Below are 18,381 nucleotides of genomic sequence, written 5' to 3' on the forward strand. Positions count from 1 at the left end.
CCTCCGATGGGTCTGCCTCCCTCCCAGTGCTGCAGAGCCCCTCCCACAGGGGACCACCAAAGGCAAAGCGAGCTAAGCCTGCCCCTCCCGCCTCTGTGCACCTTGCAGATCCACCCCGGCTAATATGCCAGATCCCATCAAAGCAGCACCACAAGCCTGGCAGTGTGCAAGTAGCCCAGACAGGGGCCGCATCACTCCACAGTGAGTCCTGCCCCTGGGAGAGGGGAAGATAAGGTACACACCAGTCTGACTGTGGCCCCAGTGGTGGGCTGGGGGCAGACATCGGGTCTGACTGCAGCCCCACCCACCAACACAAGTTTCTCCGGACAGCACAGAGGAAGTACCCTGCAGGTTGGAGCTACTGCAGGGACTACCCAAAATGATGAAACAGAAGAATTCTCCTCAAAAGAAACTCCAAGAAGTAGCGACAGCTAATGAATTGATCAAAACCAACTTAAGCAATATAACAGAACACAAATTTAGAATAATAGTCATAAAATTAATCACTGGGCTTGAAAAAAGCATACAGAACAGCAGAGAATCTATTGCTACAGAGATCAAGGGACTAAGAAATAGTCATGAGGAGCTAAAAAATGCTATAAATGAGGTGCAAAATAAAATGGAGGCGGCCATAACACGGATTGAAGAGGCAGAGGAGAGAATAGGTGAATTAGAAGATAAAATTATGGAAAAAGAGGAAGCTGAGAAAAAGAGAGATAAAAAAATCCAGGAGTATGAGGGGAGAGATAAAAAAATCCAGGAGTATGAGGGGAGAATTAGAGAACTAAGTGATGCAATCAAACGGAACAATATCCATATCATAGGAATTCCAGAAGACAGAGAGAAAGGGGCTCAAGGTGTACTTGAACAAATCATAGCTGAGAACTTCCCTGATCTGGGGAAGGAAAAAGGCATTGAAATCCAAGAGGCACAGAGAACTCCCTTCAGACGTAACTTGAATCGATCTTCTGCACGACGTATCATAGTAAAACTGGCAAAATACAAGGATAAAGACAAAATTCTGAAAGCAGCTAGGGATAAACAGGCTCTAACTTACAAAGGTAGACCCATAGAAGTAGTGGCAGACCTATCTACTGAAACTTGGCAGGCCAGAAAGGAATGGCAGGAAACCTTCAATGTGATGAACAGAAAAAATATGCAGCTAAGAATCCTTTATCCAGCAAGTCTGTCACTCACAATAGAAGGAGATAAAGGTCTTCCCAAACAAACAAAAACTGAAGGAATTCATCACTACTAAACCAGCCCTGCAAGAGATCCTAAGGGGGATTCTGTGAGTGAAATGTTGCAAGGACCACAAAGTACCAGAGACATCACTACAAGCATGAAACCCACAGGCATCACAATAACTCTAAACTCATATATTTCAATAACACTGTAAATGGACTAAATGCTCCAACCAAAAGACAAAGTGTATCAGAATGGATTAAAAAAACAAGACCCATCTATTTGCTGTCTACAAGAGACTCATTTTAGACATGAGGACACCTTCAGATTGAAAGTGAGGGGATGGAGAACTATCATGCTACTGGAAGTCCAAAGAAAGCTTGAGTAGCCCTACTTATACCAGACAAACTAGACTTTAAATTAAAGGCTGTAATAAGAGATGAAGAAGGGCATTATATAATAACTATAGGGTCTATCCATCAGGAAGAGCTAACAATTAAAAATGTCTATACGCTGAATGCAGGAGCCCCCAAATATATAAAACAATTAATCACAAACATAAGCAATCTTATTGCTAAGAATGTGGTAATTGCAGGGGACTTTAATAGGCCACTTACAACAATGGATAGATCATCTAGACACAGGGTCAATAAAGAAACAAGGGCCCTGAATGATACATTGGATCAGATGGACTTGACAGATATTTTTAGAACTCTGCATCCCAAAGCAACAGAATATACTTTCTTCTTGATTGCACATGGAACATTCTCCAAGACAGATCACATACTGTGTCACAAAACAGCCCTTAATAACTATAAAAGAACTGAGATCATACCATGCACACTTTCAGACCACAATGCTATGAAACTTGAAATCAACCACAGGAAAAAGTCTGGAAAATCTCCAAAAACATGGAGATTAAAGAACACCCTACTAAAGAATGAATAGGTCAATCAGGCAATTAGAGAAAAAATTAAAAAATATATGGAAACAAATGAAAGTGAAAATACAACAATCCAAACGCTTTGGGATGCAGTGAAAGCAGTCCTGAGAGGAAAATACACTGTAATCCAGGCCTATCTCAAGAAACAAGAAAAATCCGAAATACAAAATCTGACAGCACACCTAAAGGAAATAGAAGCAGAACAGCAAAGACACCCCAAACCCAGCAGAAGAAGAAGAATAATAAAGATCAGAGCAGAAATAAACAATATAGAATCTAAAAAAAAATTAGTGCAGATCAATGAAACCAAGAGTTGGTTTTTTGAAAAAATAAACAAAATTGATAAACCTCTAGCCAGGCTTCTCAAAAAGAAAAGGAAGATGACCCAAATAGATAAAATCATGAATGAAAATGGAATTATTACAACCAATCCGTCAGGAAATATAAGCAATTATCAGGGAATACTATGAAAAATTATGTGCCAACAAACTGGACAACCTGGAAGAAATGGACAAATTCCTAAGCACCACACACTTCCAAAACTCAAACAGGAAGAAATAGAAAACTTGAACAGACCCATAACTAGCGAAGAAATTGAATCAGTTATCAAAAATCTCCCAACAAATAAGAGTCCAGGACCAGATGGCTTCCCTGGGGAATTCTACCAGACATTTAAAGCAGAGATAATACCTATCCTTCTGAAGCTGTTCCAAAAAATAGAAAGGGAAGGAAAACTTCCAGACTCATTCTATGAAGCCAACATTACTTTGATTCCTAAACCAGACAGAGAACCAGCAAAAAAAGAGAACTACAGGCCAATATCCCTGATGAATATGGATGCAAAAATTCTCAATAAGATACTAGCAAATCAAATTCAACAGTGTATAAAAAGAATTATTCACCATGATCAAGTGGAATTCATTTCTGGGCTAGAGGGCTGGTTCAACATTTGCAAATCAAACAATGTGATACATCATATTAATAAAAGAAAAGAAAAGAACCATATGATTCTGTCAATCGATGCAGAAAAAGCGTTTGACAAAATTCAGCATTCTTTCTTAATAAAAACCCTTGAGAAAGTCGAGATAGAAGGAACATACTTAAACATCATAAAAGCCACATGTGAAAAGCCCACAGCTAATATCATCCTCAATGAGGAAAAACTGAGAACTTTCCCCCTGAGATCAGGAACACGACAGGGATGTCCACTCTCACCGCTGTTGTTTAACATAGTGTTGGACGTTCTAGCATCATCAATCAGACAACACAAGGAAATCAAAGGCATCAAAATTGCAAAGATGAAGTCAAGCTTTCACTTTTTGCAGATGACATGGTATTATACATGGAAACCCCGATAAACTCCACCAAAAGTCTGCTAAAACTGATACATGAAGTCACAGGATACAAAATTAATGTACAGAAATCAGTTGCATTCATATACACTAATAATGAAACAACAGAAAGACAAAGAAACTGATCCCATTCACAATTGCACCAAGAATCATAAAATACCTAGGAATAAACCTAACCAAAGATGTAAAAGATCTATATGCTGAAAACTATAGAAAGCTTATGAAGGAAATTGAAGAAGATATAAAGAAATGGAAAAACATTCCATGCTCATGGATTGGAAGAATAAATAGTTAAAATGTCAATACTACCAAAGCTATCTACACATTCAATGCAATCCCAATCAAAATTGTACCAGTATTCTTCTCAAAGCTAGAACAAGCAATCCTAAAATTTGTATGGAGCCACAAAAGACCCCAAATAGCCAAAGTAATATTGAAGAAGAAGACCAAAGCGGGAGGTATCACAATCCCAGACTTTAGCCTCTACTACACAGCTGTGATCATCAAGATAGCATGGTATTGGCACAAAAAAGAGACACACGGACCAATGGGATAAAAAGAAACCCCAGAATTGGACCCACAAAAGTATGGCCAACTAATCTTTGACAAAGCAGGAAAGAATACCCAATGGAAAAAAGTCTCTTTAACAAATGGTGCTGGGAGAACTGGACAGCAACATGCAGAAGAATGAAACTAGACCACTTTCATACACCATTTACAAAAATAAACTCAATATGGATAAAGGACCTGCATGTGAGACAGGAAACCATCAAAACCCTAGAGAAGAAAGCAGGAAAAAACCTCTCTGACTTCAGCCGCAGCAATTTCTTACTTGACACAGCTCCAAAAGCAAGGGAATTAAAAGCAAAAATGAACTATTGGGACCTCATCAAGATAAAAAGCTTCTGCACTGCAAAGCAAACAATCAACAAAACTAAAAGGCAACCAACGGAATGGGAAAAGATATTTGCAAATGACATATCGGACAAAGGGCTAGTATCCAAAATCTATAAAGAACTCACCCAACTCCACACCCGAAAAACAAATAATCCAGTGAAGAAATGGGCAGAAAACATGAATAGACACTTCTCTAAAGAAGACATCCAGATGGCCAAGAGGCACATGAAAAGATGCTCAACGTCACTCCTCATCAGGGAAATACAAATCAAAACCACACTGAGATACCATGAACAAATCAGGAGACTAGAGATGCTGGAGAGGATGTGGAGAAACGGGAACCCTCTTGCACTGTTGGTGGGAATGCAAACTGGTGCAGCCACTCTGGAAAACAGTGTGGAGGTTTCTCAAAAAATGAAAAATAGAACTACCCTATGACCCAGCAAGAGCACTGCTAGGAATTCACCCAAGGGATACAGGAGTGCTGATGCATAGGGGCACTTGTACCCCAATGTTTACAGCAGCACTTTCAACAATAGCCAAATTATGGAAAGAGCCTAAATGTCCATCAACTGATGAGTGGATAAAGAAATTATGGTTTATATACACAACGGAATACTACTTGGCAATGAGAAAGACTGCAATATGGCCTTTTGTAGCAACGTGGATGGAACTGGAGAGTGTTATGCTAAGTGAAATAAGTCATACAGAGAAAGATACCATATGTTTTCATTCTTATATGGATCCTGAGAAACTTAACAGAAGTCCATGGGGGAGGGGAAGGGAAAAAAAAAAAGTTAGAGATGGAGGGAGGCAAACCATAAGAGACCCTTAAAAACTGAGAATAAACTGAGGGTTGATGGGGGGTGGGAGGGAGGGGAAAGTGGGCAATGGGCATTGAGGAGGGCATCTGTTGGGATGAGCACGGGGTGTTGTATGGAAACCAATTTGACAATAAATTTCATATTAAAGAAATAATAAATCTATCCAGTGATGTCAACAAACAAACAAAGTGCTGCATCACCCCCAGCAAGGAGTCTTCTTAAGGCTCAAATAAACAGACTCCACAGGGTTTGGACAGACTCCACAGCCCTCAGGATAACCACAGGCTGAAAGGGTTTGTCAGAAAAACACAGCTTGCCAACAGAGCAGTGTTAGGTGTTCCTCTTCAGCAGGTGTACCTCAAGATGTCCAACAGCTCAGGCACAGGGAGAAGATCTGCACTGGTAGGGGCCAGAATCACCCTGGTGTAGAAGCCCTATGTGTACCACAAGCACCAGTGTCTCCAGTAGCAATCCCATGGGCACAGCTTCCAGAATTTCCCCAAGGGACAGTTACAAGAGACCAAAGCCATGACTTCCTATTAGATATTGATAATTCTCCCTCTCCAAATGCAATTTACCAATCAGCTTATCTTTTATCATAAGCAATATCGCTAAGTAACAAACATATTTTTAATGGTTTCTTGGGAGACAGCTAGAGTTAACCAAATTCACATTCTCATCAAAGGGTTAATTAAGGGCTGATATGCTTCTAGGTATCATATCTCCTATAAAACAAAAATGGATCAAGTTTTGGTCTTTCCTGACTTCTTAAAACTACAGTTGCCTTGAGTGAAAGACCCTTTTGGAAATACAAGCATATCTGAGGGGAACAAAATTGTCTTCTATTAACAGCTGGAGAACATGGTTGATGCACAGGATGGTTTGATATGGTTTTTTTCTTCACTATCTTCCTCCTTCTAGAGTTATTTGCCTGACTCAACCTATGTCAGAATGTGATAAATTGTTCCTGAAAATAATTCAGCAACTCCCTTTACATTTATTCTGTCTTATCTAAATTGGTTTCATGTGGTTCTTTCCTTCCCACTCTATAAGTCAACAGCCAAAGACATACTTCAAGTGTACTCACCCTACAGATAAAAGAGACAGAAATAGATAGGAGACACAAAGGAATTTTTTTTTTTAATTTAAAATTTACCTGTGAAATTTGTAAACACCCCTGCCAGACTACTCTTACAACAGATAAAAGAAACAGGAAAATCCCAGAAGCCCTCAGGACCACCAGGACTTTAAAATCTCATGCAAAGGGACAGAAAAAACACACAAGTGTCAGAGAAATAATTCTTCACAAGCAATATGGCTCAAATGCTGGCTCCACCCCCATTACTTTGAGTAAATCGTTACTTTTCTTGAACCTCAGTTTTCACATCTTTAGAATGGGGATAATTATAGTTCTCTGCTTGTAGGGCTGAGTTGGAAAGTATATGGGATAATACACATTAGTGTATTAGAGGCATAGGGCCTCTAGAATCCCTTGTCAGCCCAAGCCAGAGACCTGAAGTCTTCCTAGATTTCTCCCTCTCCACTTCTCTGTAATCCATTCCAAGTGTCCTATCAACCTGACTGATTAAATCCCTCTGAAATCTTTCTCCTTGTCTTTATTTCTTTTTTTAATGTTTATTCATCTTTTGAGACACAGAGAGACAGAGCATGAACAGGAGACGGTCAGAGAGAGAGGGAGACACAGAATCTGAAACAGGCTCCAGGCTCTGAGCTGTCAACACAGAGCCCGACACGGGGCTTGAACTCACGGACCGTGAGATCATGACCTGGGCCGAAGTCGGATACTCAACCGACTGAGCCACCCAGGTGCCCCTCTCCTTGTCTTTATAAATGAGCACCACCTTCCTCATGTCCTCACTACTTCCTCCCTGAATGTCTGTCATAGCCTCCCTGGTCTCTGCTTCTTGCAGTATTCCCCAGATGCAATCCACTGACTTTCCCATAAAGCACCAGAGTGATCTTTCTATAGTGAAAACCCAATTGTGTCACTTCTGGGTTTAAAAATAATTCCTTCAGTGGTGCTTCACAGCTTTTAGGAGAAAGTCCCCAAAGCAAGCACATATTGGTTATTGCATACTTCTCTAACTTCATCATTTGTCAGCATTCCCCTAAACTGGTCATTTCAAACATTTCTGGTAAACCCTTATCAGTTAAAAAAGAGAGCATCAGCCCCAATAAATATGTATTTATTTTAATTATATACATTTACAAATATACTAATAAAACATATATATTATAGGGGCGCCTGGATGGCTCAGTATGCTAGGCATCCAACTTTGGCTCAGGTCATGATCTTGCAGTTCATGGGTTTGAGCCCCGCATAGCGCTCTGTGCCTGGAGTCTGCTTTAAATTCTGTGTCTCCCTCTCTCTCTGCCCCTCCCCAGCTCATGCTCTGTCTCTGTCTCCCAAAAATGAACAGATGTTAAAAAAAAAAAAATATATATATACACACACACACACACACACACACACACACATATATATATTATAAAATATATTTACCAAATAGAAATCCTTACATGGTGAGAAATCTTTACAGGGGCAGTGAGTGCTCATATTTTCTTTGGACATCCTGATGATTGTCCTGTGTACCTTCCCCTCAACTCCCATTGCCTTAACTTAGTCTCATATTACCTGTAGATTCCTGCATCAGTTCTCAGAAGTTATTGTGCTTTTTATATTTATATGATTCTCTCTGCCTATAATGTATGATTCTCTCTGCCTAGAACAGTCTTTCATCCATCTGGCCACTGTCCTTCCTTCCTCCTCTCCATTCTCTCTTCCACCTACCCCTGCACCCAATTCTATCAGCTTAAGTGTTGCCAAGACTCAGAGTTTTCCCTGACCCGATCACCCCCCACTCAGATGGGACAGGACTCCAAATTATTATATTAAAGGACACTGAGAGAGTAAAAAGAATTAGTTTCAGGAGATTATCACTTAGGGGAAAAAAAAGTATTTGGCCTTATGAAGACAGTTGGCCAATAAGACTACCCAGGATGTGGGACAGCTATATGTTCCTTGACCTGCCTTTATGACAAAGGTGCAAATGATCAACAGGGAAGTTGACTTTCTACTACCACTACCCTATACTTTCCAAACCAGGCCCTCATCATTTATTTCACCTTCCGGAAGAACCTTTTAGGTGTCCTCATCCCCTTCAGGCCTGGATCCCTCCAATCTATTCTACAAAAATGCTTTGAAACCCTGAATGGTTCCCTACTACCTATAAAAAATCCAACTTCCTTAGATGTGACATTCAAAAGCTCTCTCCATGATCTGGCTCCAACCTACCATTCTAGCCTTCTCCACCACTGCTCCACTGCTTAGATAACCTGAACTTCAACCAAAAACATGTAACTCACCTCTCCAGAACATGATTTCACTGCATCATTTTACCATCTCACCACATTTTTGCTCATATATCTCCTTCACCTAGAATGCCTCCTCCCATATAACTCTGTCTCCCAGGTGATTCTGGACCCCCATCCACCTTTCAAGACATAGACTCACCCCCACCTTCCACTTGATGCACTCCCTGATCCCCACAGTTGAAACACAACCTTGAATTATATCACTTTTCATAGAGAACATTAATACATTTTATCTTCCTAGCAGCTCTCTTTATGTTGCTTTTACAAACTCAGCTCAAGTGCCCTGCTAAGATCACTGCAGCCAATGACAGAACTGGGCGTTCAAATGTAGGTCTTTGGACTTCAAATACCCCATATATATACCATACTACAGATGCTACCTTCAAAAATTTCTACCTCTTGTGCGCCAAGGGTGGTTTATAATTTCAATAGCACATTTATCTCAGCTCCATCTTATATTGGAGTTGGTGTCTGTCTGATTGAGACCTCATCTGGTTCAGCCCAGTATCCATCCCCCATACAATGTTTTTATATATAGCAGTGTGTGTATGTGTGTGTGTGTGTGTGTGTATGTGTGTTTATATATATAAATAAAATCAGCAATCAGACTGAATCTAATTTAGGTCTTTTACTTTCCTTCATGTCAACTTCCAAAATTACTGCTGAAGTCAGTACTCCAGAAGCAGAACAGGGTGGAGGTTGGGAGCATGAGCTCCTCTCTGGGCAAGTTACTCAAGTTACTCAATACCTCTATCCCGGAGTCTTCTTATTTATAAAATGGAGATAATAATTATGCCTTCTTCGTAGAGTTGTTATGAGGATTAAATTAAGTAATGTACTTCAAACAACAACCCAGGGCCTGGCACACTCAAGCTGTTATTACCTATCCATTTTATGTCCCCTACATGGTACCTCAAGGGCCAAAAATTACTGATTTCAAGAAGTAATTACTCCAAACAACCAAGAGAATTTTCAATTATATGTAGTGTAAATTAAGAATGCAATGGGCACCTGGGTGGCTCAGTCGGTTAGGCATTGGACTCTTGATTTTGGTTCAGGTCATGATCTCACAGTTCGTGAGTTTGGCCCCACTTCGGGCTCTCTCTTCCCTCTTGGAATTCTCTCTCTCTCTCTCCCTGTCTCTCTCTCAAAAATAAACTGTAAATAAAAACGCAAGAAAATGTATTTAATACATTTTATAAAAGTCTCTGAAATATTTTTTTAAATAGCCCAGCACATAAAATCTCCAGTTATCTAGGAAATTAATTTATACTGAATGACTCAGTTTATATTTTGTGAAATAACTAGGTATTACTATTAGAGGATATACAAGTGAAATGAGTGTGAAAGGAAATTTCTTTCTTTTCCTCCCTCCCTCTCTCTTCTGTCCCAATATTTCTCAGTGACTACCATTTTGCCTAAGCTAAGGACCAGGTGTCAAAGGCTTTAGCAATGAGAGGTGTCTGACTCTTCACCCTGAAGGTAAAGAGCAAGCAGGGAGCAAACTCAATTCCTCTTTGAGGTCTGCATAAAGCACATATTCAATCTTCAAGGAATTTAGAAATTCCCCAATCTAATTTAAAAAAATACAAAGTCGTTTACTGACACTGACAAGTACACCGGCATAACCCCCACTCCCCGCCGCAAGCGGCAGTTGTGTCAAATCCTGGCAGCGTGGAGGCACCACACCTGAGTGAGTTACACTGACTGGGTACAGACATGTTAAGCAAGCTGGAGGGAGGCAACAAGTCATTCCTCTTACTGGGTCTCGGCTGCGATGAGAGAGAGGATCGGTGAAACAATTTCTAAGATTCCCTTTGGATCTAAGCTCCACGATTCTGTCACCTTTCTTGGGGGCCACCATGCACAGGGAGGGCAGAAGTGTGACCGTGAGCAACCATAAAAACCAAGCAAAAGCGAAATTCTGGGCGCGGTTAAACTCGGAGATCAGATTAGTTTGGAGGAGTTAAGCCAGCAGCCAGAGCAGGCTGGGAGGGGCCGGTGTGGATAAGGACCTTCGAACCTGGACTGGGAGTTCTGAAGCTCCTCTTATCCGCCATAGCTACTGGCCCGGGGAACACGCACACGCACGGATAAGGGATCTGACCCTGGCTTGGCCGTGGCTTCCAGTTACCGTCCCCAAATAAACAAGTTAATACAAGAAGGGTCGCAGTCTCTGAGGAAATGGATCCTCTCACGCATCCCCTATTGGACACCACTAGCCATTTACCCAGCTCACTCTGGGCCCCCCTAGGCAGCCAGAGCTGCGGTGGCGACGGTCGGATGGGGTTCGAATCCAGCCGGAGCCCGGCCTGGCTGTGCCGGGGACGTGCGCCCTCCCGGGGCCCGAGCTACGGCCTGCGGGGCCGCGACTCGGGAGAAGTAGGTTCTGCGCCCACCTTGGTGCTGGGGTCCGGGTCGGAGCAGCAACCGAGGGCAGCCTCGTCGGTGAGGCCGCTGGACACGGGCTGCGGTTCTGCCATGGCCGCACTGCTGTATTACTGACGACCGTCTGAGAACACAGCAGCCAGCCACAATCCTCCCGGCCTCTCCTAGGGACGGCGCCACGCGGAGGGCGGCCGCTGATTTCCAGCCAATCGCTGCGCGTACAGCAAGTTGACTCTCTGCTGATTGGGTCCCAGTAAGTCAGCGCCTCCAGCCACACGACTCTGTGCCTCAAGACTACAACTCCCAAGGTGCCTTGCACTTGAAGAGTGCTGGCTGAGGAAACACAAAGTCCCTGCGGGCCGGAAAGAGTGGTTTTCTGGGTATTGCTTCTGACCTGATTTTTTTTTGTTTGTTTGTTTGTTTGTTTGTTTGTTTTTTTGTTTTTCTGCTTAACTGTTAAAGTTCAGGAAGCACCCAGACCTCAGGGCTGCAACTTGGTAGAAAATTGAAACCTGATGAAAAGAGAATTGGGAGCTATCCTTTTTAAATTATAAGGATCCAAAAGTATTTTCTCAGTTTAAGCAGTACAGAATAATTGAAACAACCCTGACTTAGTAAAAAAAAAAATCTAGATTCAAGTTTTGGTTCCACTATTTATTCGCTATAGAAGCTTGAATAATTACTGGCCCCTCTCTGAGCTTCCTTGCAGGATTTTGGTGAGGTTCAAATGAGATTTAAGTCACAGTTTCACTACTTATGATTTAAATGTCCACAACTTGCAGTGTGTGTTTACATTAATTTTGCTAAGGCACATATTTTAATTGTGTTCACTGGAAGACTTACTTATCACTGTTCTTTGATAACTGGCACATAGTATATGCTTAGTACATATTTCCTGTGGTTAAAAGACTAAATGATCATAATTGGTGTAAACATAATTTAGAAAAGGGCCTGGTGCAGGGAGCCTGGGTGGCTCAGTAGGTTAAGCGTCCAACTTCAGCTCAGGTCATGATCTCACGGTCCATGAGTTCAAGACCTGGGTCGGTCTCTGTACTGACAGCTCAGAGACTGGACCCTGCTTTGGTTCTGTGTCTCCCTCTCTCTCTGCTCCTCACTCACACTCTGCCTCTCTCTCAAAAATAAATAAACATAAAAAAAAAAAGAAAAGGGCCTTATGTTAGTAAATTAATGAGGAATGAGATTTGACAAAGGGTTTTTAAATGAATAGGAGGGTCTATTGTAAATTAGCAAGAAGATAGATACATGTTAGGGATTTTGGTGGCAAGAGGTTGGGGAAAATGGGAGTTTACTGGCTCACCTAATCAGACTGAAGCAGGGCAGGGATGCATCTGGCACCAAACATGTAGCACCAGGCACCTGGCCACCACCAAGTTGTCTCCATCTCTCATCTCAGTTTCTTTCCTCATCTCCACTTCATTTTGTCAGACATACTTACTTTTCCAGTCCAGCAGCTTAGAGCTCTCAGCCTCTCAGCCTCTTACCTGAGAGGGAGCAACCACTTCCCTAAATTCCAACTTGATAAAATAGGAGGAGCTATGACTGGCCTAGACTAGGACCTATGCTAACTCTTGGGGTCAGGGCACTGTGATTGGCAACCAGGATTAGAACCACATGTTTGAAGTGGGAGAAGCAGCAGCTCCCCCAAAGAAGAGGGAGGCTGTTCTTATAAAATAAGAGGACTCAGTATACTGGAACCACAGAACTTCAGCATGGAAATAGACCTTAAACCTGCTAATCCAGGAACTGAGGCAACATAAACCCTCCATACACGGTGCATCACTGAACTATTCCATAGAAGCCCAGACAAAAGAAATTTGTCTGAGATGTTTTATTGAAAAGACATTCCAAACTGTTCTTTTCCTCTAACCCTCTGGTGAACTTTCAGGATATAAGAGAAATAAACCATATAAATGGATAGGAAGCCTCAATATCATAAAATATTGATTCATTTTAATGAAATTAACCTATTAATGTAATTTTTTTAGGTTTATTTATTTTGAGAGAGAGAGAGAGAGCACAAGCAGGGGAGGGGCAGAGAGAGAGAGAGAGAGAGAGAGAGAGAGAGAGAATCCCAAGCAGTCTCTACACTGCCAGCGCAGAGCCTGATGTGGGGCTCAAACCCACGGACTGTGAGATCATGACCTAAACCAAAACCAAGAGTTTGACGGAGCCACCCAGGCACCTCTGTAATGCAATTTTAATAAAAATGTTGATGGATTCTTTATTGAACTCGAATAAGCTGGTTCCAGATTCTATTTTTAGATCTCCAAATAGGCAAGACATATTTGAAAAATAAACAAGTAGGGGGACCTAAACTTCTAGATAATAAGATTTACTATAAAGCTGCGGTTATACAGTGTGGTAATGGCGCTGGTAGGCAGAAATCAATAAATGGAAATTGTGATATGCAGCTCTAAGATGTCGCCAATAATCCCCACCTCCAGCTATTCGCACTTTTGTGTTATCCGCCCCCCCCCCCCCGCCCCGAGTATGGATTTAGTGACTTACTTCCAAAGCATAGACTATGGCTGAAGTGATGGCTTGTCACTTCTGATATTAAATTATACAGTGATTCTTGTCTTGGGAGACCTTTCTCACTTTCTTTTTCTCCAATCTCTCACTGAGGGTAAGCAAGCTGCCACATTGTGAGCAACACTATGGATAGGCTCATGTGGCAAGGAACTGTTTGATGTCTCTTATCAATAGCCAGTCAAGACCTGAGGCCGGCCAACAGCCACATGTGTAAGCTCGGACGTGAGTCCTCTCCCAATACAGCTTTGAAATAACTGCTGCCCTGGTTGACCCCATAAGTTTTACTCTATAAGAAACCTGGAGCCAGACGTATCCATCTAGACCATTCCCAGATTCCTAACCCACAGAAACTATCAGATAACAAAATTTTGTTGTTTTTAGCTGCAAAGTTTTGGGATAATTTGTTGTGCAGCAATACACAACTAATATATACATACACATATAAAAACTTGATATAGATTAGAGCTAGTACTGCTGATCAGTAGGGAAAAAATACATTTTTCAATGAATGGTTTAGGACAGCATAGTTTATCTATATGAGAAAAGAAAAGATTTCTCTATTTCATACCATAAAGAAAAACAAAAGTCCAAGTGTATTAAAAATATAAATGTGAGGGGCACCTGGGTGGCTCAGTCATTTGGGCATCCGACTTCAGCTCAGGTCATGATCTCATGGTTCCTGGGTTCCAACCCCACGTCAGTCTCTGTGCTGACAGCTCAGAGCCTGGAGCCTGCTTCGGATTCTGCGTCTCCCTCTCTCTCTCTACCCCTTCCCTGCTCCCACTCTGTCTCTCTCTCCCTCTCAAAAATAAATAAACACTATATAAAAGCAAAAACTTAAAACATAAAGAGCAAAATATCAGAGAATATCTTTATGGATTCATGGTAGGAATTTCTTAATGTAAAAGTACAAAATATAAAAGAAAAAAGGATCTTAACTAAAAGACACCATAAAAAAATTAAAAAACCAACCACGGAGTGGGAGAAGGTAGGGGCAACACACATAGCCATCAAAGGATCAGTATCAATAATAAGTAAAAACTCTTACAAATCAACGCAAACAATATAAGTAACTGAATAGAAAACATGACAAAAAGGAAAAACAGGCAGTTTACGAAAGAGGAAACACAAATACCTAATAAGCATATTAAAAAAATGCTCCGACTCCCTGGTAAACAGAAAAATGCAATTTAATATAAAAATGAGTTTCCTTTTTTGCCTTTAAAATTGACAAAAATTTAAAAATCAAAAGTCTGTGTTGATTGATGTGAATGTAGAACTGAAATTCATTCATATACATTTGCTGATATAAACCCAAATTATTATAAACACTTTAAAATAATGACAGTATCTAGTAAAGTTACAGAGAGTACATCCTAGGATCCGTGAATAAGCATATGTCCTAGAGGATTATTGTGACTATACTGGTTTAACATGGTTTGAATAGAAAAAAAAATTGATAAAGCCTAAGTGTCCAAAAGCAAGAAAACAGTGTTATTTCATGCAGCAGAATACTATACGTAAGTGAAAATGAATGAATCAGAGGAACATAGTCCAACATGGATAAATCTCACAAATAGAAATGAAATAATTAAAAGTTGCAGAAGAATCCATATGGCAGAACACCATTTTTGCAAAGTTTTAAATTGTTCAACGATAGAATGTATTGCTTGGGGCTAAATATACTTAGAGTGATGGGGTCAGGAAATGCCTAGGAATACACAACTCCAAATACAGGAACATGATTTCCCCTAAGGGATGGTAGAGCAGTAGAGGGGAGGGTTATACTGGGGATTTAAATATTTTGATGTTGTTTCAAAACTAAAGGTGATGGTGGATAAATGGATAATTGTTTCATTCTTTATGCTTCCCTGTATATCTTAAATATTAAATAATATACTTTCAAAAGCTTAAAAGTAATAAGTGCCACATATAGAAATAAAAGGAAAGGCAGCAGTAATGGGGAAGGAATAGCGTAAAATGGTCACTATTTGAGAAGACACAAATTCCAAATAGAGCATAAGTGTTTCTTTTTTTTTTTTTTTTTTTTTTTGGTAGAAGGATTATTAGTTTCCTACAGTTGTAACAAACTGTCAAACCCGTGGTGGCTCAAAATAATAGAAACTCATTCTCTCACAATATTAGAGGCTGAAAGTGTGAAATGAAGGTGTCAGCAGGGTTATCCCCCACTACAAAGGTTCTGGGAGAGAATCCTCCTTCTCCTCTTCCAGCTTTTGGTGGCTCTTCCTTTTCCTTGGTTTACAGCAGCATAAATCACTACCTCTATCTTCACATGGCCTTTTCCCTATGTCTAAAATCTCTCACCCCTTTCTCTTCTAAGGACACCAGTCATAGGATTAAGGGTCTGTCACAGTACTCCAACCTGTCTTAAGGGTTAACTTGCTTCAAGCTTATGCACTCCTTGCTTGCTGAACTAAGTCCCTTGATCTATAGCAGAACTAACTTACTTTCCTTGCGATTTTCAGACGACTGGCCTTGAGAAGCAAAGGACCCAACTTTCCTCGACCCAACTTTCCTAGAAGATAAGGCCTGACTACATTGGAAACAGTTGCCACTGACGCCAGCAGGTCCGTTCAAGGTCATGTCAACATAGGACAAATCTCCTGGGCACCTGCTTCTTCTGCACATAGCCCCCTCCCTTTTCTCATGCCTCCCCTGTTTTAAAAATATATTTTTTAATGTTTTTATTTTCAAAGAGAGAGAGCGCAAGCAGAGAAGGGGCAGAGAAAGAGAGGGAGAGAGAGAGAGAATCCCAAGCAGCCTCTGCATGTCAGCATAGAGCCAGACCAGGCGCTGGAACCCACACAAAACGTGAGATCACGACCTGAGCTAAAATCAAGAGTTGGATGCGTAACCGACTGGGCCACCCAGGTGCCCCACCCGTGCCTCCCCCTTTAAAACCCTCCAGCTTCCCCTGAATGGGGAAGATGGTCTTTGAGACATTAGTCTGCCCTCTTCCCAGGTTACCAGCTTCCTGAATAAAGCAACCTTTCTTTGCCTGCCATCACTTGTCTCTACAGTATTGATTTTCAAGCATTAAGTAAGCAAATCTGAGTCAGGAACTGATTCTCAGCCCTGTAACTATTATTATTAGTGTACATAGTAAGGGACAAAAAATACTGAACTGGTAACAGGGGTCCTGAATTTTAGTCATGGGACATGCTGCCTGGTAGCTCAATGAATTAGTTCTGAAACTCAAATGGTGAAGCTGCTCTCTAATCCTGGATGTCCTCATTTGTAAAACAAAGTGCAGGAAATAAGATGATATCCAAGTTCCCTTCCTGTTCCAAAAATCTATAACTCCATGATGAGTCTGTTTTTCAAGCCTCAGCCACTGACAGAAAGATCACACTATTGACAGAAATAAAAATGTCAAAACAATCAACTGAAGATGTCTAGATTTCGTAGGGAATATGCAATTAGAGTACACAGATTATCAATATGTGTTATGTTATAATTGTCCTAATATAGCCACAATTTAAGTAGCCAGACATTCAAATAAAATACATGTAAATATTGAGTGACTATCTATAGTTTAATGTCTTGAGTTTACTCTTCCAGGATTATTGGTTTATGGCTGAAACAGCACATTTTTTACCTTGTTTAGTTGTCCATTCTATTTGGCAAAAAAAGAAAAAGAAAGAAAAGAAAGAAAAAAAAGACTGCCAATGCAGAAATCCAAAATACCTGGCAATAGGTACCTAAGCAACTAATAAAATGATGTCCATTGAGGAAAATTAACTTAACCATAAAAGTGTTTTAAACATACTCTCAATAGATTTTCTAATCTAATCTTAACTGACACATACAAAAAATATGTATAGGCTCTCTGTAGTGAATTGAATTGTGTCCCCCTAAAATATGTCCAAGTCTTAATTCCTGGTACTTGTGAATGTGACCTTATCTAGAAATAGTGTCTTTGCAGATGTAGTTAATGATCTCAAGGTGAGATCATCCTGGATCTACAGTGGATCTATTACCAGACAAAGAACCAGGTCCCTCATTGTATTTTCAAGGTCTTGGGCAATCCAACCATTTACTGTTTTATATATGCTGCATGTTTTTTTCTTTCCATGAAGCCTTAAGAGAACTCTCTAGAAGATGTACTTTTCCCGTATCTCAGGCATCGTCAGGAGTGTTATCATTTGGCAGTATTCCATGAGCCTACTTTCTGTCAGAGGTCATTAAACTATTACACGGATCACGGTGCTACAAACCTAATACTGCAATGCACATCTTTAGAACAAAACCTGTGTCCATATTTGGCACAGTATTATTTGTTTAGAATATATTTTCAAAAGAGGAATTTGTAGGTTAAGGCACATGGATATATTTTAGGTTCTTTAAAATATATAACATTCTGTAATTTGTCTGTTACTACGTAGAATCTATAGACATACGCTGGGAAGATGGCAAGGACTAAACCATAAGTGCCAAAAATAGATGATGAGACAAAAAAAAAGGGGGGGGGCAGAGAGAAACCCTTTATTACTCACAGCCCAACAAACAGCAGGAATATCATCACAAGGGAAACCAGTTCTGAGCCCAAGTACCACTGGGCAACACTGTGGCTCACATGCAGATGGTGGATTGGGGGGGGCAGCTAAGGAATCCAGGGCTAAGGGCTCATCATCTTTTGTAGCAAGCAGTAAACCAGCCAGTGCCCCTCCGACGGGAAGTGAGCAGTTGGTTCTAGGTCCTAATGTGATTGCTGTCATCTACTTAATTGCCTAAACACTAGCTAAAGATACAGCTCAGAGTCAGAGGACAGTTAGGTCTTGGAGTTTGGCATAGTTCCCTGTGGACCCCATAACTTCATACT

The 18,381-nt window shown here is 40.8% G+C and overlaps 1 protein-coding gene across 1 annotated transcript in view; it reads right to left on the reverse strand.

Annotated features, from left to right (window-relative positions):
* The window catches only part of GLO1 (glyoxalase I), a 36,262-nt gene extending 25,095 nt beyond the window's left edge, over positions 1-11,167 (reverse strand). The window contains exon 1 of the mRNA XM_025925298.2: positions 10,997-11,167. Within this exon, the coding sequence (XP_025781083.1) occupies positions 10,997-11,080 (84 nt within the window). The 5' untranslated portion in view covers positions 11,081-11,167. The remainder of the gene's footprint in view (positions 1-10,996) is intronic.
* Positions 11,168-18,381: the final 7,214 nt, after the last annotated feature.

This window comes from Puma concolor, chromosome B2, assembly GCF_028749965.1.
Source record: "Puma concolor isolate L17-30 chromosome B2, mPumCon1.1.hap2, whole genome shotgun sequence".
Taxonomy (NCBI): domain Eukaryota; kingdom Metazoa; phylum Chordata; class Mammalia; order Carnivora; family Felidae; genus Puma; species Puma concolor.